The following is a 26927-nucleotide window of genomic DNA, read 5'->3' on the forward strand; positions in this document are numbered from 1 at the left end:
AGTTCTTTTTTTCTCTTTTTTGATCCCAAGATTCTTGACTGAAGCAGGGAAGGGGCGGTGACAAATTAAGAGAAGGCATTTTTCTCTTTTAAAATTAAATGATTCTTTAGGCAAAATTATGCAGACTCAAGATAATTATTTGTGGACTCTACACGACTTCCATCAAAGCCAAAATTTTTGTTCTTTCGTTGTTGTGACTGGTGTTGCAGAAAGCTCTTTTCTCAAAAGTGTTAAAGTTGTTTATCAAACACATCTGCTGTCTCATTCGATCTCAACAATAATAGACTGTTTATAAACCATTACACATAGCACACATTGGAGATCTTGGACATGTTAGGAAGATCTAATAAGTACATAATCAAAAAAACCAGAAGGGTTTTTATAATTTAGCTCTTTATCAATAATCTTTCATAACCACAAGAGGAAAATGATTACATAAACAGAGAGCCACTTGACTGAATCCAAAAACATATGACTCTCTCTTCCATAACACTCCTTCAACATTCCAATCTCGCCTAGCACAGGTAACAATTTAGAAAAGCTTGCATAAAATTTCTGGTTTTATGAACTAGCCCCTTTACCTCCTACAGCTGCCAAGCTTTAGAAATAAAATTGCAGAAATCTCTTTTTTCAAGTAGTGTAAGCACTTTTTTTTTTTTTTTAAAGATCCATGACTAATATATCCCAGGTCTGTTTAACCTACACTGATTACACTGAATCTCCTTTTGCCTCCATTATAAGAAATGTTACTTCCACAAGCTTTGCTGCTGTCGGGTTTCAGAGGCCCTTCCCTGTGTACTTCTCATCTGACCTTCGGTTGGTTCCGACCAACCTTTGTGGTTCTAGAGCCCTTGCTGGCAATCCAGGTGGTCCTGGAATCCAGCCTTCTCTCTGCTTTGTTAACTTATATGTCTACAACACCCCTGTAGGCCTTAAAAGGTTGACTTTGGCTGTGAGACAGGAAACATTGCATCCATGTGGAATCAGATGAAAAGAGAACCATCTAACAAAGTACTAAACATAAATCAAGGGGGAAAAAAATGAATACTGTGGATTAGGGTCTCGGCTGAATGCATTTTATATGTTACACCAAAACACTCAAGTCTGAGGTTGAAATGTTTAGTTATCACTTCACTCAAGTTAGAGAAACTCATGCCCGTTGGGTTTGATGGTTGGCTTAAATGCCAGGTACAAGAAAATACAATTTGCTCCTCTATGATGTGGAACAGTGTCTCTTTCCAGAGTTCACTTCTGTTTGAAGTAAATAAGATGTCCATCGTACAACAGATGTGCACCAAATCATCCCAAACCTGCCTGCCACCTCAAAGTGGTTTTAGTGCAACTGGTTATCACTTAGAAATAAGAAAACACAGGAATAATTGTCTTATTTAACATACGATTTCCTCATTCAACAAGGGGTCCTAAAGTTTCCTTTGATTTTAGTAAATGCGTAAATGAACTCTTAATCTGTATCTGCAAAAATAACTACATTTTTTAATGATTTTATAAACAGAGATAAATGGTATTCATCTTGTGGATTTTCTAGATACCTATGTATACAGTGGTGGATCACCAGATCTCATAAGACGAGGCCAAAGCAGTAGCTGGTGGTTGCTAAAACAAGCTGGCCCAAGGCATATATAAAATATTCCCTATTTTGCCCATTCTACATGAGAAGAGTAAGACAAGACTTTCATGTTGAACAGTGGTCCTCAAAATGTGTCCTCAGGTCAGTGGCATCAGTAGCACCCAGGAACCTGTTAGAAATGTAAATTCTCGGGTGCCTGGGTGGCTCAGTTGGTTAAGCGACTGCCTTCGGCTCAGGTCATGATCCTGGAGTCCTGGGATCGAGTCCCACATCGGGCTCCCTGCTCGGCAGGGAGTCTGCTTCTCCCTCTGACCCTCCTCCCTCTCATGCTCTCTGTCTCTCATTCTCTCTCTCTCAAAATAAAAAAAATAAAATAAAATAAAATAAAGAAATGTAAATTCTCAGGCACTGCCCCAGACTTACTGAGTAAGAAATTGGAGTGGGCCTGGAAATCTGTGTTTTAACAACCCCTCTACCAAGATTCTGAGACATAATCAAGGGTGAGAACCATTGGTGTGGAGCCAGTACCTAGATTTCTACCTCCCACTCCCACTTCCATTAAAACTGGAGTTTCTCTGCCTAATCAAAATCCAAACCTGCTTGCAGCAAATCCAAATACAGCCCTCCCATAAGTTCTATTTTTGAAATAGAATCTGGAAAATCAGAATCTCTAAACACAAACTAGACCCTTACTATATAGAAGTCCACCTCAAATACTCCTCGAGCACACAATAGTGCAGCAAGAATGGTTTATAAACCATCACAGGGGCGCCTGGGTGGCTCAGTCCATTGAACGTCTGCCTTGGGCTCAGGTCATGATCCCAGGCTCCTGGGATCGAGTTCCACATCGAGCTCCTTGCTCGGCAGGGAGCCTGCTTCTCCCTCTCCTCCCTGCTCTTGCTCTCTCTCGCTATCTCTGTCTCGGTCTCGCTCGCAATAAATAAAATCTTTAATAAATAAACCATCACAAATCATTGTCATCAATTAACTTCTACTGCATAGTAAAATTCTTACATTTGTACATAGTATCATGAGAAAAGAGCTCCCCTCCCTTCCAACAGTCACAGTATTTTATATTTTTAATTGTCATCTTTCAATACTGATCATTTCTCTATCCTTAGAATTTAACATAGAATCTGGCACAAAATAGTAAATAATCTTTGTGAATAAATAATATAAAAGTAGTAGGACTTAGTGGAAAAATTACGAGTTCTGTCACAAATAGAACTAGGTACATTTTCCAGTGCATCCACTCATTATGTAAATTGGGATTTGAGAAGGTACTTAACCCCTATGGGTTTCATTTTTTTATCCATAAATGGAGATAGTAAAATGTGTGTTCAGAGTTTTTAAATGAAAATTAAAAGAATCTGTGCAAGCAGGTCACATAATAGTTGGCTTACTAATAAGTAGTCAATGAATTATGGTTTCCTTTCTTCTCTTTTCCACAAGATCCAACATACTCCTCTTTTCATATGTAAGGGCTTTCCCTCTCAATGATATACAGAAAAGCCATATATGTTATAAAGAAAAACACACATTTTGCACTGTCAGGAATTCTGGTTGAGCTCTGTGTGATGAGTTCACATCTCCTTTTATCTGGTGTAGATGCCATAAGCAAAGAGGAACCAAGAACAGAAGTCAAAATCATTGCCTTGTATAAAATCCAGTGAAGCTATACATATTGTTGAGCACTTGTTGGATCATTTACAGTTTCAAAATTGCCTTCAAGTTATTTTGAAGGACGTTTTGCCCAACCCATTGAGGTGATTCTTTCCTTGTGGCAAAAGAATGTAGGCAGTTCTCTTTCTACAGCAATACAGAAAGCAATCCTTTCTGCAGACTGTCCCAGAAATATGCCGCGAACACTCGGAAACTACATTATTTACCACACAACAGCAGCCAGAAAATTGTTCTTAATTTTACTCAAAATTCAAACTGAATGTACTGAAGAGAAGCCAACAACCAGTAAATTGGAAGGATAGATAGGAAAGCAAGGGTCAAACACTGCACACACATGCTTGGGGAGAAGCTGTGCACATAAAAAGTTGCAAGCCATTCTGATACCTGCCCTGGGTATCAGAGTTCACACTTCCCCTCTGAGCACGACACATATCCACATACATGACTCAAAATAGGACTTGGACCTCACCATTTCAGGATCCCTAGCCCAGTGTTCTAGACCAGCAGTAGAAAAGGGCTCCAGGGATTATGGTCAAGACTCTGGAAGGCTTCACTGGATCAAGAAAATCAAAACACTCCCTGGTTCTCCCAAGAACCTCAAGATCAAGCAGAAGTGACAGCGGGTAGTGTCCCTGAACCAACTGAAATTCTAATCTGGGTTCATCAATTATTACCTCTTTGTTTATCCTTTTGTTCAATTACTGGTCCTTTTAGCACTACGTGGATTTTCCTACTTCCAACCACTCTACTTGCTTCTATGCAAAAATGGAAGTCATCATATGAGAAATCTGACCTCACCGTGCCTCAGTTTCATCATTTGTAGAATGGGTCTGTCATCTTCACTGGAGTATCAGGACAATATGATACATTATATGAAAAGCAATTCGCCCAATTCCTAGCACATAGCAGATGCCCATATATGCAGCCGGATCTACAGTCACTTCCACATCTTTCCCCTATGTACCTTCTTTGAAACCATAAAGGTCAAATGTAGAAGTCAAAGAGAAAAATCCATATTCATATTAAACTAACCTCTTATCCTTATGCTCTATGTTTGGAAAAATAAACTATGACCATGTGTTTATGTCATGCGTCTTATTTCTCAATTTAGATTGTAGGCTCCTATATAACTCAATATGAGCTCACTTTTATTTTAAAACAGCTAAAAACACATGTTCATGTAAAACAACTATTCTGATCCAGATCCACCCAATTACATTCCTGCCTGGCCTCTTAAATATAAACTTATGTTTGTATAATCCACAAAATGTAGCTCTGTGTGAATTTCTAACAAATTTTATAAAAGTGAATGAGATTGGGAATCAGAGTAATGTATAAATGACTGAAATGTTTCTCATTTAGATTGGAGTTTGTGAATATTATAGGACTTCTGGGAAATATTTTCTATTTTTCTCAAAATTAATAAATCACACTATTTAAAATGTTTATCCATATTCATAAAAGTTCAACTACTAACAAAATGAAACCCCTATAGCAGAAGTAAGTTGACTTATTTAGGGAAGGTAAGTTTTCATCCTTTATCAGACTATAAATTCAAACACCACTAACAACCCTAAAATTTATATTCAAGAAGAAATAGAAGTTAGTTGAGTTTAAGTCAAATAGACACGTCCAAGATTTAAAAAGCAAATTTCCCTGGATTTGGTGTATTTGGGGGCATTTTTATAAATAGAGCATTCTCAATCTTTCCCTTAAAAATAATATGAAGCATACAGCAACGATATCAAGAAATTAAGTGAATTGAAGCAACTTGTGAAAGATTTCTCTTACAATATTTAAATTGGTATTAGTCACATTCTTCAGAGACTTATCCTTTCACTTCAATTTGTTCAAAATTAAAAGAGGCAGTATTAAAAAAAAAAAAAAAAAAAAAGAGGCAGTATTTTCCACAAAAGGTAAGACATAAAACAACTGCAAAATACAGAATGGTCATAAAATTATATTTGTGAATATTATATTTGTACTTTATCCAAAAAAGTCATTTCTGAATCTTATCAAAGTATACAACTGTCTGAAGTAGAAAATAAAAATCTTGAATAATCAAGCCTTAGTTTGTCCAAGTCCAAAACTCTTTCCCAAAACTTCTCCCTATCACTCAATTTAGAAATCTATAATAACTTACTGTGTTCAGTTAAATTTGAACGCATAACGCCACTCAATCTGCTCAACCATCTAAGAGGAGGGTCCAAGGATGCAGACTGTTCTTATTTATTAAATGTGACGTAACTAGAGACCGCAGGCATAGTCAAGAATTTATACCCACCCCTCCCCACCACACAACACATGCAAAGCAGGTGCCTTTCTATTCATTAAAATCAGATTGAAAAGGATCACTTTTATCTCCTGTTATTATGTATCTAAGAAACCAGACATAACAGGGGAAAGATATGCCAACAGTAGAACAAACAATAGGGTACCACAGACTTAGATATTTTTCAGCCAGAGAACTATGTAGTACCAAATTTCCAAATGGATTTATTTTGGTATGTGGCTTTCTCTACAGAGAGACAAGTTTCTCTTAATTTTTCTACAAGCTCCCAGCAGGAACTGAGCTCTACACAGAAATCCAACTCTATAAGTCCAAATTTTGAGTTTCTCAGAGTTCAAAGGGACATTCCATATGAAAGACAGAAGTGATTCTGAGCCCATGACCTTGTTCTTGTACATGCCTCCATAACCCTTCCACCGGTTTTCTAAACAAGATCCACCTTGCCAAAATCTCACCAATACTGAGCCATTAGCACAAGGGCAAATATTCACATGTACATGGTTTTGTTATAACTTCTACAAGGTCAACTTGAGATTCACAATTTTAAAATGAGAAAACAAGTAGGCAAAGGGAACCGTTATTAACCAGGAGGAGTATGGAGTGGAAGCCATCTACTGCTTTCAACCAATGGGAGGAGACTTGGATGTATTCCTTCAGTCTTATCTCTAACAGTAATCATGCATTAATGTGGCACTTGTCAGGGATTCAATATTTGGGGAAGCCAGTAGGAAACCCTCTACAAAGATTTGAGTAGCATTCATTAAAGACTGAATCCTTTTAAGCTAATACAAAAGCTTTACCAAAATTATGTAATGTACATATGGCCCAATGTAGGCCTTCCTTCATTTGAGACAAAAAATAGAAATGGGAGTACGAATACTGATCTTCTCTGGCAAATATTTTTTTAAAGATTTTACTTATTTATTTGAGAGAGAGGAGGAGCAGGAGAGGGGGAGGGGCAGAAGGAGAGGGAGAAGCAGACTCCCCACTGAGCAGGGAGCCCAATGCGGGGGCTCAATCCCAGGACCCTGGGATCATGACCTGAGCCAAAGGCAGATACTTAACCGACTGAGCCATCCAGGTACCCATCTGGCAAATATTTTTTCGACACTTGTTCTCATCAGGTGAAATTCCTCATGGAAGATACTTTTGCTCCCCCTTCTTTTCATCTTGCCTACCTTTACTTCTCTTCTTACTGTTGTGAGATGCAAAAAATAATAATAATAATTTTTTAAAAATAAAAAATTTTTAAAAAATTGAAAGACATTGGCCTTTGAATTGATGGACATCTTGGAGGAATGAGAGAAAAGAATTCTAATTTTTCCCTTACCTCAAATTTTGTTTTTATATATATGGTTTGTTATTAAACATGGACAGTATTCAAATAATGTTTGAAAAATGTAAACTAAGATCATTCTATTATATCATTTAAAAATTTAAAGCTATCTTTAAGTAGTACTGTTTCTCAGTATGGATGTTTCTACGCATGAGAAAAGTCCATAAATTGGATGACCTGATGATTGCTATTTGTATCTTTAGTAGTTCACACAATGGCTAAGCCCTGGTAGGCATTCTATAATAAATAGAAGAGTAAATGAATGAATAAATGAACATCTTAGACACAGTATTATCAAAACAAGGCTTGCTAGAGTCTCTGGCTCCCTCTGGCTCAAAACAAATGATAAACACATGCATCCCACATATGGTTCTCTGTAGGCTCTTCCCACTCCCATCCTCTCCTTAATGACTTGCTTTTCCTGAAAAGAACAGTTGTAGATAAATACCAGGTGAAAGATGGTGCCTAAATAAGGTTCTGGAAGTGATTTTTGAAGGTGCTAGAAGCTCCCACACATTGAGAGACCTCCCACAAGCAATTTTCTTGGGGCAGACTCCAAATAAGAAGGATTGGTGAAGTCAGCTTCCTGGAATACCACCTAGTCATCCATCTTAATCTAGTGTTAGCTTAAGGACTTAGCTACAGCAGCTCCCCCCCCCACCCCCAACACCCAAAGAAGAGGAAGAAAGAGGTGAACTGAGAGAACATTTGTTATGACCCTGATGGGGAAACTGGGCAGTCGAAGCCACCCTTTCCTGGCAGGAACACAGCACAGTTACACATACACCAGGTAGATAGTGCCTCAAGTCAAATAACATTTAAGAGAGCAATAAAAATGATGAAAAACAGAAATCAAGAGATGATTGTAGGAGAAATATTAGGCTTCCTGGGACACTGAAATCCATCAATTTGAGAAAACAGACCAAAAATGCTCTGAAGCCAACATTTTATCTATTCCATTTATCTGTTCAAACACTGCATTTTCTAAGACTTGTTTGGCACACAAAATTCTAATCAACTTTCTCAAAAATGTGCCATATTTGTCCAAGATATAAAATCTGCTGTTTGATAAGAGTACAAAAATGTTAGTAGTTCAATGTTTAATTTGGAAATTAACTGCTAAAAAAATGACTTTCTTATACTTAGTTAGGATGATATAGATTGAAATAACAAAGTGATAAGGCATTGTTTGTCCAAAGGACTAGGACTGGATGTTGTAGTTATCTAATTTTGAGAGTGCCTTTCCCCATACTTCAACCTTCCCTTTCTCTCTCCTACTTCAAGGAAGAAGGTGAACCAATTAGAAAAATACTGCAATATTCCAGAAAAAACAATAAGCTTTGAAACAGGTTAGTGGTTCTGATCCCCCTTCCAAGTTTTGAAGACTTCTACATTTTATGAGTCATGGGAAGAGATAAGGACCCTCCTCATGCTATGGAAACCAAAGTATCAAATCCTTCCATATGCCACCCCCAACCCAACATACAGCTGCCCTGGGTTCAGCCTGTCAAATATTACTAGCTGGGACTTGAATTTTGAGTGAGAAGTGCTATCCTGGGTTGGATTCCCCCAGAAGCAAACTCTGAGAGAAGGACTCAAGAACCAATAGTCTATTAGGAATATGCAAGAGCACCAGGAGGAAAGGGGAGGTGAAACCAAAGAAAGAGGCTGTCCATGATGAGGCCATTATCCCAAGCTGGCTACTGCTGTGAGGCAACTAGAGCTTGCTTCCTTGGGCAAATGGTAGAAAACAAAACCTATTACGGTGATTCCACCTAAGAAGAGAGAAAGCTTGTTCTGCCACATGCAAACTGAAAAGCCTCTGTAGATTCAGGGAAAGCGCTCAGGCAAACAGAGACGATACTGGTAGGTAGAGGTCAACCGTAGCAAACCAAGGCAGTAAAGCCAGAGGAATATGGGCAGGCACCCAAGATGCTGGGGCAGTTTTTAAAGTGACTCACGGTGGGGCCTTCCATGCCAATAACTGCATCAAATGTCTAGTAGGGCAACAGGAGAACAATAACCATTGTGACCAGTGTGTTCCTGCAACTATGGTATCGTTTTGGTATCTGCTGCCTCACCTACCCATTTTCCAAGCCTGATTCTCCTACCTTCCCCTTGATTCTGTGTGAGTCACTCAGTAGCTTTCAAATAAATTTACTTTCTATTTAATTTAACCACTGTTAGTTTCCCTGGCTTGCAACAAAGAACCCAGGTGTCTTCTACAGTGGGAAAGATCATATGGCCGGTGCTGCCTGGAGGAAATCCCGAGCCAAAGGAAAGCCTCTAAGGTTTCTAAGCAAAGTCATGATGTCTTCAGAATGCAATTATTGCAGCAACTATGCATTCTCCTTTTGAAAACATCTTCTGACTTACCATTGGGCCCTGATGGGTATGAATGCCTCACTATGAGACACTGACTAATCAGAGGATCAGAGCTGCCAAGAGTAAATCGGATATACCCAATACAATACAAGCTACTATAACAAAGACACCCAAAAGTTAGTGATTCATTTTCTCTCACAATTATCCAGTGGTGTCCAGAGGTATCTAGAAGTGATCCACATCCAAGAGGTAGCTCTGTTCTAGAAGGTTCTCTCTCTGTCTCATTTCTTCACTATCTCCTAAAGTAGAAAACTCATCTTCATGGCAAAAAAAAAAAAAAAAGGCTCAAAAACATGCCCACATGCCAGCCTATAGAAAGTGACAAAGAAAAAGTCCAGGACAATTTTTAAAGTAAAATAAAACATCACTTCCAATCACATTCCATTAGCAAAACCTTAGACACATAGCCATATTAGCGGCAAAGGAGATTGAGAAACATATTCTGTAGTTAAAGCAGCCATATGCCCAGATAAACAGTTAATATGGAGAAAGGGGAGAATAAATTTGGGGAGAAAACTAGCAGTCTTTTCTGAATCTAGCCATAAAATCGGGCCTGTATAACAACATTCCATTAAATAGCTGTACTAAATCAGATAGATGTAGGGTTTAGAGACAGATCATTTATGTTCTCTATGTGCCCATACCTGCAACACTGCTGGACAGTCAACTCACATGTAAGGTCTCATGGAGTGATCTCCATAACCAGCTGCCTGAGAAGGACCCTCACAAGCCTCATTTCCCCGCTATCTGTGACGGCAGCTGAAAGCGGCTTGCTGTGGAGATACAGTGCCACTGAACGCTGGCTCTGAAACAGGGTGAACTTAGAGCAACAGTTTGAAGAACAGATCCACACGGATTTCTGGCTGGTAGGTAAAGGTTTAATTGAACAGTCAAGTGTATGAAAAACAATATTGGGAGGCTACTGACAAAAAGGGTTGGGGATGAGTTATGTGGGTAGATTTCTTGGAATAAGCATTAAAAAATGTGTGCCAGGTGAATATCCCCCCCCAAAAAAAAAAAATCCTTGAAGAACAAGTTCTTACTAATGAGGTAGACAAGATTTGCATATGGTTCCAGCTTGAAAACAAGGCCTTGCAAGGCTATAATCTGGCCCCACAAGAGGAGATATTTACGTAACAAGCATGTTTGAGTCCAGAAAGCAAAGGATGGAAGTGAGAGTGGTGCTTCTCAGTAAAGGACACACCTGCAATTTAGGTTTCTCCATCTTTGAGACTCTCGAGTTTACCGGCTTAAAAAAACAATGTTGGGGTGCCTGGGTGGCTCAGTTAGTTAAGTTCAGGTCATGATCTCAGGGTCCTGGGATCAAGCCCCATTGGGCTTCCTGCTCAGTGGGGAGTCTTCTTGTCCCTCTGGCCCTCCCCCACTTGTGCTCATGCTCGTTCTCTCTCTCTCTAATAAAATCTTTTTAAAAATGTTCAAAAAAGTATTAGTACATGTACAAGGAATGAAGAAAGGAAGAACACTTCCAGCAGGAAACAGAAAGCACAACAAAATTCTATTGAACGAGAAGCTGAGAGTACCACTGACCATTATTTGGCCCTTTATAGCACTGAACTGGCAAAAACTGAGCTAGAGTGTAGGTTGAGGAGACAGCCCTTGACCATCAGTGGGAAACAAGACAGCTGCCTATTCACTTCTCTCAATACCACTTTTGCTAAGGTCACATTAAACTACTCACAATTGCCCAAACTGTTAACTTTCATGCCTTTAGGCCTTTGTACTTGCTAAACCTTCTGCCTTGAATGTCCCCCACCAATTCTCATTTTTCAAAGCCTGGATCAAAAATCACCTTCTGTGTAAAGTCCTCCCTGATACCCTCAGAGTTAGTTGCCAGTCACTAACTAACTAAGTTAGTTGCTTTATGCATAAGTCCACATACCTGTCCCAACTCTTTTCACATCACATTGTAACTATTCATTTACATGTCTATGGCCCTCATTCCACTGCAAACTTCTGAGCATATTATTTCAAGAATTGCAAAGCTTCCACAAACTTAAAGAACTGCACATTTTTTACCAAGGAAATTGATGAATTTTAACAAGATATATTCAATGCATCATTTGGCCAAGAATTGTAACATCTACTCTGATATTTGGCATAGAGAAAACTCTGAATATATCTCATTTAAATTAATTAATAAGCTTTCACAAAATATATACAGAAATTAAAAGTATGAGAAAGTTTTAGGTCAGGAGTGATGTCAGAGTTGATTATGTATCAGAAATCAATCACAAAAGGGGGATTTTCTTGATCATCTTGATCAGAGTTTAGGCTCTCCGTGTTGTGTGTCTTACTATCTTCCTTTGATAGGTATTTGGCATCTCTAGAACCCAGCCCTGTGCTGGAAATAAAGATACTCATTAAATGTTTATATAATTGATGAATGAATGAATATATAGAACTCTGGATCCTACCATAGCTTAGTCTTTACCAGTTTTATATATACTTAGATAATGCTCATGAAAATATGTATTTCATACACTTACACAGTAGAATTCTACCTAAAAAAAAAAAAAATCACAGTAACATTAAACTCTTATCAGAACACAATTATTCACCCCTTTTAACTTTTTATTACCAAAAATGGTTATCTCTACAATAGAGTACATAAGCATCATTAAGAGACTAAAACCACTGACTGAATTTAATTAACATTATATAACAGATCATACAAAAAATACATTCGTATTTCAGCCTAACCCTTTATATATTTGGTTCATTAAACAGAAGGTAAGAACATGAGTAACTATTTCCCAGGGCAAGATATATCAAGCTGTATGTCTTCCTTGTGTTTCCATATTTATTATTTTGGATTTTTTTTTTTTTTTTTTTACAGTGGGAAAAGCTATTTTCCTTTACCCAAGAAATTACTTACAATGTGGAAATCATTAGTGCACTTAAATATGGAATTCAGAAACAGGAAAATGAAGCCATAAATGAAAGAGACTTTTTGACAATGAGATTAATAACCTGTAGCCTTGATTTTGTTCCTTATAAAGTCTCATATTCTACTATGAACAGTATTTATTAATTCTTATGGTTATGCAGTATTTGGGGTTTATATGGCCACTCTCCAACTCTTTAGCAAAGGGATTTTCAAAAGTTCTGGTAACAAAGGAGTTAATGGAGTGGCATTGCTATTAAAAGATTTATGCTGACCAGGTGTTTGGGTTGCTTGAAAAGTCAACCATTTAACATACAACCTTTCTGTTGTAAATACAGTACCACTAGAAGACAGATTAAACAGCTTTGTATAAAACTATGGTTTAAAAAGAAATAGGGATAATGAAAAAAATATTGTGTCCAACTTTTCTTCAGTAAATTGCCAAACATGTGACCCTCAGAATCCACAGCCTCCTTATACAGCAACTCAAGCTGTCGCATGCAGAGACAAAGGCGGTGTTTGGGGCTTTAAAACTTATGTATAAATACAGAATATGTATACCAGAAACAGATTAATGACTACTCTAATCACATATACAATTATATAGGTCACATGTGAAAACCCATTCAAAGAACCCCAAGGTTATCATGGCCCCAGAACATCAGACTTCGAGGAGACTCAGTTTCTCTGACTTACGAGGTTAACCTGTTAACCCTGTCACCTTCACACTATTTCACTGGAAATACCGCCTGTTTGGGAAAATTGTGGTTGTTCAGGCTTACAGTCTTGGGCTTGCCTTACACAAACTAACCACTAAAAATGGGGAGGGGGGTACATTTCATGAAATGAGCATTACAGAAACTAACCCGAGGGTTAAACACTACAATCATTCACAGGTGGGATTTCCCAAGGTTTTGTAACTTTCCATGAAGGGATTTGCATATGCCCAGAAGAAGTCACTGCTGAAACAGGTTTTTAAACAGTAAAGTAACTGTATCTGTTCATAGTTACCAAGCTGTTGTGCCTTTTGTTTAGTAGGTCAACATACTGTTGTCTTAATTTGTGTCTGGGCCTATCACGCAAGGGCCCCTGCCTCACAGAAGGTTTTAATCAAAGCAGCCAAACCAACAAAATAGGACATCCTGGTCAGAATTACTTTCAACCTCATTTTGAACTGCTGTTTTTTCAGAGGTTTGGCAAATTTCATCATAAGCCACTTACCAAGTGTTCACATTTAATGAGAGGCAATTTTTACATAAAAAATAATCTCCTATCACCCAGTCCTCTAAATGTCAAATATCCATGGTTAAACGAAGAACAGTGCTACATTCTCAACCAGCCTGCCATAAAAACTTAAAGCACCAAGTCTAAAACCGTGCTGTTCTCTAAAAAGACTTCTCTACTCATATCCCTAGAACCTGGATCCCAATCCTAAAAAAGATTCTTCACACGTTTCTGAGCTTCCCATAAACAGAAGGACCATAGCTTCATGTAAAACTGAAATATGTCTGTATCTGTCTTGCTGCTCTGTGTTGCTTAGATCTCACAGACAAAACAACTTGGGGTTTACTACTAGGGCCCACTACTTACAAAACGAAACAGAAAAACAACCCACAGTCATCAAGAATGACTAGGTCCCCATCTGGCTTTCCCATGAGTCATGGATTTAAAGATAGAGCCACAACCCTAAGATTTCTAGATTGTTCACAAACAGCCCATAGGCCAAGCCTGGTGCATATTTAACATTTCAACTGTAGACCATACTCTCTGCATTTACATATTCATGACATCATCCTGGGATGGGCGGGGGGGGGGGGGGGGCGGCAATAATTTGTTGAGGTCAGAGGTTCTCTGTTTAAAACAAACCAAAAATAGGGGCGCCTGGGTGGCTCAGTTGGTTAAGCGACTGCCTTCAGCTCAGGTCATGATCCCAGGGTCCTGGGATTGAGTCCCACATTGGGCTCCCTGCTCGGCGGGAAGCCTGCTTCTCCCTCTGACCCTCTCCCTGCTTGTGTTCCCTCTCTCGCTGTCTCTCTCTCTCTGTCAAATAAATAAATAAAATCTTTAAAATAAATAAATAAATAAATCAAACCAAAAATAAAGTTTCATTTTTCTCGAGGATAGATGGGGCGGGGGGGAGTTGTTAATTTTTAAAAGCCCAATTTCTAGGCACATTCTAAGATTTACACAAAGACAACGTGTATGTAAATACGTGTAGGCAAGCCAGTGCAGTAGCTGCCATGTTTCTGAACTAGGGGGTCAGGCCTCCCAGCCCTACCTCATGGCACACAGGCCCAATAACTTCGACCTCTGTGTGCTTGTCAAACTCCTAACTCAGGCATGGCTTCCTCCTGTCACGGTAACTGCTTCAGGCATGGTGGCTGCAATGAGAGGGACCAGACTGGAGACCCCTCATGAGTCCCTCCCCTCCCTCAATCTGAAAGCATCAGACAAGAAAGAAGATCAAAGTGCAAGGCAGGTGGGTGGTGGAGAGACAGCCTTCTGAAAGGAGTGTTCCAATCAGAGCAGCACAGAACATCTGAATCAGTCCAAGGAAACCTGGCCGGCTCAGTCAGTTAAGCATCTGCCTTCGGCTCAGGTCATGATCCCAGGGTCCTGGGATGGAGTCCTACATCCAGCTCCTTGCTTCTTGCTCAGCGGGGAGCATGCTTCTCCCTCTGCCTACCAAGAGCGTGCACACTCTCTCCCTCTCTCTCTCTCTCTCTCTCTGAGACAAATAAATAAATCTTAAAAAAAAAAAAAAAACTGAATCGGTCCATATACCCAAACAGATCTGGTGGCTAAGATTTCCTGCAACCTGTGTATACATGCACATATGTGTACATTTGTAGAGCAGCTTCCCTTTTCTTCTTTTTCCTCATTTAAATCTGTATACAAGTATTCTACGATGTACTTAGGATTTCACTGAACATTTAGAATTGCAATTTTTGTTTGTTTGAAAGAGCGCACATGCACACACAGAGGGGGAGAGGGACAAAAGGTGAGGGGCAGACAATTTTAAGCAGGCTCCGTGCTCAGCAGCGTAGAGTCTGACACAGGGCTTAATCTCACAACCCTGAGATCATGACCAGAGCTGAAATCAAGAGTCAGACGCTTAACCAACTGAGTCACCCAGGTGCCCCTAGAATTGCTATTTTTTTTTTAATATTTTATTTATTTATTTGACAGAGACAGAGAGAGAGGGAACACAAGCAGGGGGAATGGGAGAGGGAGAAGCAGGTTTCCCGCTGAGCAGGAAGCCTAATGTGGGGCTCAATCCCAGGACCCTGGGATCATGACCTGAGCCAAAAGCAGACACTTAACCGACTGAACCACCCAGGCGCCCCTAGAATTGCTCTTTAAAAGGTTAAAATTAGTCAAAACTTTAGACAATTATAATTGGTTAATAGAATTTTTAACGATGCCACAGAACAAACCATTTTTAAAAATCATTCTATGACAAGGAAAAAAATCATTCTATGGCAGTTCATGTTTTATAAGTTTCTCCATTCTTACAGTTCCCTTGTGTATTTAAAAAATTACTTACTGAGCAAATTTTTATTAAGTGCTTGCTAGGACTCAGATCCTGAAATTAAACACAGAAAAGGTATTATATTTCTGCCCTCCTGTACTTAGCTTTTGGATGAGGCAATAGATCTTTCAATAACAGAGCATTACAAAATTTTGTTTACAAAATGATATCATCTGAAAAAAAGTGAAAACTTCTCAGCAAAGGCCCATACTGTCATTAACAATATTTTAAAATTTATTCTATTATTGGTTGAATTATGTTCTACCAAAATTCATATGAAGTCTTAACCCCCAGTACCTCAGAATGTGACATTTTTTGGAAATAGAGTCTTTATAGAGGTAATCAAGTTCAAGTGAGGTTACTAAAGTGGCTCTAATCCAATATAACACCTGTCATATTAGATGATGCTTCTAAAAGCCAAGGAATGCCAAAGATTACTAGAAAACCACCAGACACTAGGAAAGAGGCACGAAGCATTCTCTGACAGCCCTCAGAAAAAAACAAGATACCTTGATCTCAGACTTCCAGCTCCCAGAACAAACAGATTTCTTTTTTTAAGCCACCCAGTTTGTGTTACTTTATTAGAGAAAACTAATATGTCTTCTAAAAATAAGTATTTCTAGTCCTTTAAAATGTAATAAAGCAAAAAAGTAGGGCTGTAGTGGTAAGGACAATTCTAACTGAAAGAAATTTTTAATTAACAAATTTTTAAATGCCTTGACAACATAAAGATGCCTACTTAGTTGTGCCTCAATCCAAGTATGCTTTAAAAAAAGAGAAAGAGAGAGACAGTAGTGCAGTTGGTTAAGCGTCCAACTTTTGGTTTTGGCTTAGGTCATGATATCTGGGTTGTGAGATGGAGTCCAGTGTCAGCTTCTGTGCTCAACGCGGAGTCTGCTTAAGACTCTCTCTTCCTCTGCTCTCCCTACCTCACTACACCCTCCCCTCCCCAATTTCACTCGCATGCACCCCTCTCTAAAATAAATAAATCTTTAAAAATTAAAAAAAAAAAAACAAAGAGATGTATATCCCCAAATTAAAAAGGATTTATTTCTGTTTCTAATGTAAAATAAACTCCTAAGAACACATTAGTGGGACATTTGGAACTATAGTTCACAAATATGACCACTGTATTATACAAAGAAAATAAACACTGTAGAGAAGTAGGCAAAATAGCTTCACAGTCTAGTGAGGGCATGATCTTTAAACATATATCTAAACTCTTAATCAGAAGATAAATTCTGATTTTTCTCCCAAAAAGATACATACCTCTGCAATTTTATTGGAAGCGTCCAATAAAGTGACAGAAGTTATGGGACTCAAAGTTTTATTGTTTAAGTTGACAGAAGAAACACATAGCCAAGTTTGTTTTGAATCCATGATCGCTTATAATGCTACAGGGGAAAAATACATAAAGACAAGTAAATGTTAAGCTGAAAGTTGTTTTGAGTCAATAAAAAGTTACAAATTTAATATTCCTGACCCATCATTTTTGATTGGCTCTTTTGTCCCCCAAATCTTGTCCTTTCTTGCGTTTGGAAACTTGCCCATACTTATGTTTACTTATGAACACAATGAAATAGAAAAATTTCATAGACACAGACCTTAGCACTAAATGTTTAAAGGAATCTGTTCTTTTATAATTGTAGCTGAATTCGTACGTCTATCAGTTTTAGTTCTCCTGTGACACAGCAAAGGGGCATAATCTTCCCTCATCTATCCACTATCAGACAAAAAAGAAAACAAGTTTTTATTATCCTAGTTAGTTACATCCTCACAGATTCTCCTAAATATTAGCAATTACATATTTCAGGTAGTTTAGATGGTTTTTCAATAGTCATCCATATAATTTGCTCGTATAAATACAGGATTCTACAACCAAAACCAAGGCACAAAGATAGTTAAATATTGCTATGAACTGAATGTTTGTGTGGTCTCCCCCCAAAACCAAATTAATATGGTAAAGCCCTAATCCTCAGTGTCATGATATTTGGAGGTGGGGCCTTCAGAAGGTAATTTGGTCATGAAGATGAAGCACTCATGAATGAGATTAGTGCCCTTGTAAGAAGAGATACAAGATAATATCTATCATGTCACAACACAGCAAGAAGATGACTATCTACAAATCAGCCAAAGAACTCTCACCAGACAACTAAATCTGCCAGTACAGATCTTGAATTCTCAGCCTTTAAATAGACACAATAAATATTTGTTGTTTAAGCCACTCAGTCTATGGTGTTGTTATAATACCCCAAACTGCCTAAGACAAGTATTAAAAAAAAAAAAAAAAAAAAAAAAAAACCTGTTCTGATAAAAGTGTAACTTGTAACACGAATTCCTACCTAATTTTTATTTTCTGTTAACATTAAGCAGGGGTAACTTAGGGTATTATAGAAGAGATGGGAGCCTTTGGTGGGGTAGTTTCTATAGAAGATGAAGTTGGTGATTAATACCAAAATGTTTGGCAGCTAGAGAATCAAGTAGGAACCAGAAAGCCAGTGACTTAATCATAGCCAGGAGAAGCCAGTAGATTAACAAGGAAGAATAGTAGGAAATAGTAGAACTAAAAGTTGGCAATGGTTGAAAGTTTAGAAGAACACAGTAAATTCTATTCCATGGCAATTGAGGTTCTTTGTTAAGTGATCTCTCATACTTCCTACTTAGCACAAGTGTAGCCTCAGAAGCTAAACATACAGATGTGGAAAAACCATTTACAGCTGGTCAAAAATGACAGGAAGGAAAAGCAAAACTTGACTAGGTCCTCACCACTGAAATGGTAGAAGAAAGGTGTTTTGAAAGCAAAAGATGGTACAAAGAGAAATAAAAAGTAACATGGGCATGTTCTAGTTTCATCCATGATGGAGTAGCTATTATTGGACTTAACTTCTTGCTATAAACAAGTATAAAATCCAGACAAAACATATGTAAAAACTATTTGCAGGCATTGGACAGCAGCCAATGCAGGGCTATGGTCCTTGAGAGAAAAGAAGCAAACAAAATAAACGTCACATAAACCCCAGATTTCTTCTTAGGGGCATTTTCCAAACCACAGCTCAGGGAAATAGAGTCTAAGTAAAGATGATAGTCTTGTTAGACAACAGAGACAGAGATCAGTGTTCTGGGCAGCCAAGAAAACTAATGTGGAGTAGCTGAGTCCCTGAAAGGGAAAAAAATGAAACAAAACAAACAACAACACTACAAAAAAGGAGTCCTAATAATTTGTGTAAAACTTCCCCTCAGTCTTTAGTCAACTTCTAAGATACACATATAAAGAGCAAAGATTTGGAAACCTAGCTAAGATAACCACTGGGATGCTGGAGAGTAGAACAGAGATTTCCAAGGCCACAGAATTTGGGTCCAGGAGTTAGAGACTGGGGCATCCATTTGAGATCCCAGAGATACCACACTCCTAGGATGTGGAGTAAAAATCGCTCCCTATGTATAAGGGCTATGAGCAAAACTAAAGTAGACTTGCCCTCACAAAGCTTAGCACACCTTGGTAAGATTAAGGTAATCACAAGTGATTTTACTCCCTACTAGAACAAAGTTTAGCATACTTCAGAACATAATTCAAAGCATGTGCAACATGTACACAATGTTAGTGATACAATCAAAAATTACTAAACATGTTAAAAATCAGTAAAAAAAAAAAAAAAGTCCAATAATTGAGATAAAATACAATCAGAAACAAATGATTGAAGTAATAGAGTTAACAGAGGAGCAATTCAAAATAACTATGGTGAATATATTTAAGAGGGGAAAATAGGCAGAATGAATTAAAATCTATAAAAAGATTATAATGGACATTCTGGAAAGACAAAAATACATTATCTGAATGTAAGAGTACATTATATAGACTTAGACTAGGAACAGAAAACTGTATTAGTGAATTTGAAGACAATAGAAAAATATCTCAATAAAAGTACAGAAAGAAAAAAAAATCACAAAAAAAATTCTTGGTTTAGATAGGGTCAAATTATACTTTAAAGACTGTTCTGGACAAATATGTTCTGGAAAATATTAAAAAGGAGCCTTGAAAAGATCTAAATGCTTCCAAGTAACTCAATATCCTACAACAAAGCCAAAAATCGAGAAACACAAAAATCCAGTCCCAAACATAAGAACAGTTCATGTCCTATGAATTCTAGGATTTCATGCTCTATATAAACTACTATATTGTTTAAAAGGTAGACTGTGATAAGTTAAAGATGCATACCACAAATCCTCAAACACTAAAAGTGAACCCTAACACACCAACAATGAACGCTAATGTAAACTATGAATCCTGGGTGATAATGATGTGTCAGTGTACTTTCATGAATTTTAACAAATATACCACTCTGGGCGGTATTGATAATGGGGGAGGCTATGCATGTGTGAGGGCAGGAGATAGAGGGGAAATCTCTGAACACTCAGCTTAATTTTGCTATGAACCTAAAACTGCTATAAGAAATAAAGTCTATTAAACATGCACAAGTGTACACATTTGCATGCTCACACACACTCACAAAGACCTGACAAACAGAAAGAAAATTACAAGAAATAGATTTACACAACCAGATCTGTGGTAGCCAGAATTCTAAAAGTGGATCCCCAGAAATCCATACTCTAATCCCTAGAATTCTTATGAATATGTCCAGATAGTGAATATGGCTTTGGAGGCCATAGGTTTCTGTTCTGACTATCCAACACCATTACCATAACCAGAACTCTAACATTCTAGACACTGTGTAAAAATATGGGCATGACTGTGTTCCAATAAAACTCTGCTTGACAAAATTAGATGGTGGGCTGGATTTGGCCCATGGGTTATGGTTTGCCAACACCTAACATAGAAACACCTAGGAACCTACAAAAAAGATATTAGAATAAATGAATTTATTAAGGCCACGGGATAAAGGTCAATCTACCAAAGAACAACCATATTTCTATATATTAGCAACAAACAAGTGAAATTTTTAAAATATTGCCAAAAGCATTGAAAATATGATCTATTTAGTGATATATTTCAACATAGTGCATATGTACAAGAGCTGTACACTAAAAACTATAAAACATTACTGGGATAAATTAACGATGGCCCAAATAAACAGATATCATGCTCATGATCACTAATATTTCAGTTCTCCCCTACTTGAGCTACAATTTAAAGGCAATTCCAAACAAAATCTCAACAGGCCTTTCTGAAGAAAACGTCATGCTGAATCAAAGACTATAAGGAAACACATATATACACACACATAGAAGAGTCAAAACTAACTTTGGGGTGCCTGGGTGGCTCAGATGTTTAAGCATCTGCCTTCGGCTCAGGTCATGATCTTCAGGTCCTGGGATCAAGCCCCATGTCGGGTTCCTAGCTCAGAGGGAGCCTGCTTCTCCCTCTGCCTCTCCCCCTGCTTGTGCTGTCCCTCTCGCTCTCTCAAATGAATAAATAAATATAATTATAATAATAATAATGAACCACTAACTTTGTGTTAGTTAGCAGCAGTAGAGAATATTCACAGTCTTAGTCTATTGACATGGAGGTAAGTTTAAAACATCACAAAACTAGAAAAAAAAGAACTTAACTTTCTGGAATCAGAAAGGATTTGATTTCTGACAATTCCACTTAGTAGCCCAGGCAACTTATCTGAGTTTCAGTTTTTTCTTCTTTAAATTGAGATGTTTATAATAACTACTTCATAGGAATATTTTAAGAATTAAGTTAAATAGGGCGCCTGGGTGGCTCAGTTGGTTAAGCGACTGCCTTCGGCTCAGGTCATGATCCTGGAGTCCCTGGATCGAGTCCCTCATCGGGCTCTCTGCTCGGCAGGGAGTCTGCTTCGTCCTCTGACCCTATCCCCTCTCATGTGTTCTCTCTCTCTCATTCTCTCTCTCTCAAATAAATAAATAAAATCTTTAAAAAAAAAAGAATTAAGTTAAATAATTACTTATAAGACAATTAGCTTATATTATTTTTTGTAGAGGAGATTCCAGAAAACCTTTCAGGTCCAGGAAGATTTTGTATGTAAGATTACTTTGATTTTAATGTTGGAATTAATGTTATAGTGTTTAAGCAAAAAAGATCTAGTGTATTGATCTAATGGATCAATACACTTTTTTTTTTTTTTAAGATTTAAGATAGAGCCAGCAGGAGGAGGGGCACAGAGAGAGGGAGAGAATCTCAAGCAGACTCCATACTGAGCACAGTGCTGGGCTCAGGGCTCGATCCCACAATCCTGACATCATGATCTGAGCCAAAACCAAGAGTTGGACACTCAACCGAGTCACCCAGGCACCCCTGAAACTCAGTCATTTTAAATAAATGGAATGGATACTGTTGGTGAGAATGCAAACTGGTACAGCCACTCTGGAAAAAATATGGAGGTTCCCAAGAAGTTAAAAATAGAGCTACCCAACGACCCAGCAACTGTGCTACTAGGTATTTACCCCAAAGATACAGATGTAGTGAAAAGAAGGGCCATATGCACCCCAATGTTCATAGCAGCAATGTCCACAATAGCCAAACTGTGGAAAGAGCCAAGATGCCCATCAACAGACGAATGGCTAAAGAAGATGTGGTGTATATATATATATACACAATGGAATATTACTCAGCCATCAGAAAGGATGAATACCCACCATTTGCATCGACATGGATGGAACTGGCGGGTATTACTCTGGGCGAAATAAGTCAAACAGAGAAAGACAATTATCATATGGTTTCACTCACATGTGGAACATAAGAAAGTGCAGAAGACCATAGGGGAAGGGAGGGAAAACTGAGTGGGAAGTCATCAGAGAGGGAGACAAACAATGAGAGACTCTTGACTCTGGGAAACAACCTGAGGGCTGCTGCAGGGGAGTGGGTGGGGAGATGGGGTAATTGGGTGATGGGCATTATCACATGATGTGATAAGCACTGGGTGTTACACGCAACTGATAAATTATTGAATGCTACATCTAAAACTAATGAGGTACTATATGTTGGCTAATTGAATTTTTTAAATTTTATTTTATCATGTTATGTTAGTCACCATACAATACATCATTAGTTTTTGATGTAGTGTTCCATGATTCATTGTTTGCATATAACACCCAGTGCTCCATGCAATACGTGCCCTCCTTAATACCCATCACCGGGCTAACCCATCCCCTCACCCCCTTCCCCTCTAAAACCCTCAGTTTGTTTCTCAGAGTCCATAGTCTCTCATGGTTTGTCTCCCCCTCCTATCTCCCCCCCTTCATTTTTCCCTTCCTTCTCCTAATGTCCTCCTTGCTATTCCTTATGTTCCACAAATTAGTGAAACCATATGATAATTGACTTTCTCTGCTTGACTTATTTCACTTAGCATAATCTCCTCCAGTCCCATCCATGTTGATGTAAAAATTGGGTATTCATCCTTTCTGATGGCTGGGTAATAGTCCATTGCATATATGGACCACATCTTCTTTATCCATTCGTCTACTGAAGAAGAAATACAAATGGCTAACTGAATTTTTTTAAATTTTTTTTTAAAGGAATGGATAAACAAGTAATTCCTTAATGTTTTACCTGGAATTAATTCCTCACAGGGTTCCAACAATAGAAATAGTCTAAGATGAAGTTCTACATAAAACCAAGAACATATTTTTTTATTTCATCACTGATCTCATGGGGAAAATTTGCCCTCAAATGCTATTAGGCAGATAGTAAAAAAGAGATGTATGTTGGCTGATGTGACTATTGGTAAATGTTAGGATTTTAAAATTAATAACAAGGCCACAGAATCTATGGCATATGTTTTTTTTTTTTAATTCCAAGAAACACCATTTTAACTCTACTATCATGGTTATAGTAATAACAATGAAACTGAAGAATTTCCTTGCCCAAATTCTCCAGACTGTTTTATAACTTTAGTCCACTAGCAAAGTTCAATATTGGGGAAATGTTTTCCTAATAAACAAGTTGAGTAAATTTTTTGGAACAAATGAAACCGATCTTTTTAAAAGAAATTTTTTTAAAAATCCAGAATAAAGAAAAGACCCCTTTGTACCTAAAATCTATGGTTTGACCTTTCTAAAGAACAACAACAAAAAATAATCACATGTATAATACTTGAAAATTATGAAAATCAAAAAGGTCTAGATGTACCAAAGGATTATGTAATTTGAAAGAATAAAATTCCTCCCTTAAAAGAACACTCATTCACTTGAATTCAAGCCACCATCTATTAAGGAGATTGTGCATGAATGAAAACAAGGAAATAATATGTCGAAGAATCTACTTTGTCTTTAGGTTGGTAAGAAAAAACATAAGAGGCTCTACAGCTGGGGACGCTTGCAGCTCTCAGCGCCGGGCCCAGTTTCCTTCAAAATGTCTACTGTTCATGAAATTCTCTGCAAACTCAGCTTGGAGGGTGATCACTCCACGCCCCCAAGTGCATACGTGTTGGTCAAAGCATACACCAATTTTGATACTGAGCGTGATGCTCTGAACATTGAAACGGCCATCAAGACCAAAGGTGTGGATGAGGTCACCATTGTCAACATTTTGACCAACGGCAGCAATGAACAGAGACAGGATATTGCCTTCGCCTACCAGAGAAGGACCAAAAAGGAACTTGCATCAGCACTCAAGTCAGCCTTGTCCAGCCACCTGGAGACCATGATTTGGGGCCTATTGAAAACACCTGCTCATTATGATGCTTCTGAGCTGAAAGCCTCCATGAAGGGGCTGGGGACTGACGAGGACTCCCTCATTGAGATCATCTGCTCAAGGACCAACCAAGAGCTTCAGGAAATTAACAGAGTCTACAAAGAAATGTACAAGACTGATCTGGAGAAGGACATCATTTCTGACACATCTGGTGACTTCCGCAAGCTGATGGTTGCCCTTGCAAAGGGTAGAAGAGCAGAGGATGGCTCTGTCATTGATTATGAACTGATTGACCAAGATGCCTGGGATCTCTATGATGCTGGAGTGAAGAGGAAAGGAACTGATGTGCCCAAGTGGATCAGCATCATGACTGAGCAGAGTGTGTGTCACCTCCAGAAAGTATCTGAAAGGTACAAGAGCTACAGCCCTTATGACATGCTGGAAAGCATCAAGAAGGAGGTCACAGGAGACCTGAAAAATGCTTTCCTGAACCTGGTCCAGTGCATTCAGAACAAGCCCTTGTATTTTGCTGACCGGCTATACAACTCCATGAAGGGCAAGGGGACTCGTGATAAAGTCCTGATTAGAATCATGGTCTCTTGCAGTGAAGTGGACATGTTGAAAATTAGGTCTGAATTCAAGAGAAAGTACGGCAAGTCCCTGTACTACTACTACATCCAGCAAGACACGAAGGGGGACTACCAGAAAGCGCTTCTGTACCTGTGTGGTGGGGATGACTAAGGCCCATGACAGAGGAGCACCCAGCAGTGGTGCTCCTTTGTTTCCAGCCAACAGTTCTAGAAAATAGCTTGTGACTAACAGTCCCCTTGTGCCTGTCCCCGCAAGGATGGTGTTAGCATCACCCCCTCCCCATCCTTATGTCAGTTGCCTAAGCACTGCCTGCCTCTCATGTCTAATTTCTTTTAGCCAAAGAAATGAACATTCCAAGGAGTTGGAAGTGAAATCTATGATGTGAACCACTTTGCCTCTTGTGTACTGTGTCATAAACAGATGAATAAACTAAATTTTTACTTAAAAAAAAAGAAAAAACATAAGAACTCTAAAATAAAAGTTGTTAATCATTTTATTCATGGATATAACCAATATTTACTGGTTTCTCTTTTGTGGCATGTGGAGGGAAAAAATTATAATTCCTCCTCACAAGAAATTAGCAATTCAAAAGGATAAACTGACATTTATGACGAACTATAATAGGAGATGAAATGAAATGCCATGCAAGTAGTACAAAGCCCTGTGTGTGTTCAGAAAAGAGCAAATGAGAAGAGCCACGAAGGAAGCATCCATAGTGCACCAGCAACTTAGGGCAAGAAGGGGACCCCTACTGCCTTTATGTGAAACATGGAAGACAATGTTGGAATTGGAGCTTGATATATAGATGAGATATAGGTCAGTATAGATGACTGAAATGTCATCCCAAGAAGAGGAAAAAGTTTCTACAAACACAGGGCAGTGTAAGGATATCAGGATTCATTAAGGAAAACAGTTAATAGTTCAGGTTGCATGGGGATACAGAATTGATGAAAAATCCATTGGAAAGAAGGCTGGAAAATCAGGTCCAATCAGGAATTGTCCTGAAATAAGGCTACAGAGTTCACATTATATACAGAAAATGTTAAAAGATTTTAAAGCAGAAATTATAATATATACTTACCTACATTATGTAATATAAAATATATTAAATATATTTATATATTTATTAGATGTGATAAGAAGGTATGATTGTGGGGACCACTAAAGGCTGGAGCATGGAGCTCCGAAATAGTCCAAATAAAATGTATTGAGTATTCGACCTCAGGTGGCACCCATAGGACGGATAATCAAGAAGATGACAAAAGTAGTCATAACTGAGTAGCATTCTTGCCCTAAGTTTAAGGGGATAAGAAAGAAAAGTCTGTTGAGTTCATGTCAACAAACTTTATGAAGAACTTTCTAAAGGTGTAAGAAGTTATACTTAATATGAATTTAGCCTTTGAGGAGCCTCTGGCAACAAAATCATTATTACAATACAAAGTGGGGAAGCCCATGACTAGCAAGTAATGCTGGAGTCATAGGGAAATCAGCAAAGCAGCAAGGGCAGGTATGGGTGACATGCTCATACTTCCCCAGAGGGACCGACAGTAAGCCAGGGAGAAGGGCTTACTAGGCAGAGAGAAAAAGGCAGGAATAAAGGATTTCGAGAATCAAGAAACTGTTCAAAATCACACAGGGTTTCAGTTTCTCCACATCCTAACACTTCCTACTTTGTTGTTTGTTTGTTTGTTTGTTTGTTTGTTTGTTTTATAATAGCCACCTAATGGGTGTGGAGTGATAGCTTCTTGTGGCTGCAGATATATTTTTAAACCTGCAAGATTTTCTGAAAAAATAAGTGACTCTTCCCCCAAGTCCCTGGTGCATTATGGATGCTTTCTTCCTGGTTCTTCTCATTTGCTCTTTTCTGAGCATACCACAGGGCTCTGCATTACTTGCATGGCATTTCATTTCATTTCATCTTGTATTATAGTTCATCACAAATGTCAATGTATCATTTTGAATTGCTAATTTCTTGTGAGCAGGAATTACATCATTTTTTT

The 26927-nt window shown here is 38.3% G+C and overlaps 1 protein-coding gene and 1 long non-coding RNA gene across 2 annotated transcripts in view; one reads left to right on the forward strand and one right to left on the reverse strand.

Annotated features, from left to right (window-relative positions):
* Positions 1–26927, reverse strand: part of LOC129045363 (uncharacterized) — a 400949-nt gene that overhangs the window by 140179 nt on the left and 233843 nt on the right. The window lies entirely within an intron of this gene.
* Positions 24005–25323, forward strand: LOC123863758 (annexin A2-like). The gene has a single exon (XM_045903642.2). It carries the CDS (start codon positions 24055–24057, stop codon positions 25075–25077), a length of 1023 nt encoding a protein of 340 aa, XP_045759598.1. The 5' UTR covers positions 24005–24054; the 3' UTR covers positions 25078–25323.

The sequence above is a fragment of the Mirounga angustirostris genome, unplaced genomic scaffold (genome assembly GCF_029215605.1).
Source record: "Mirounga angustirostris isolate CCGP_5_RB_7025 unplaced genomic scaffold, mMirAng1.0.hap1 SCAF_7, whole genome shotgun sequence".
Lineage (NCBI taxonomy): Eukaryota > Metazoa > Chordata > Mammalia > Carnivora > Phocidae > Mirounga > Mirounga angustirostris.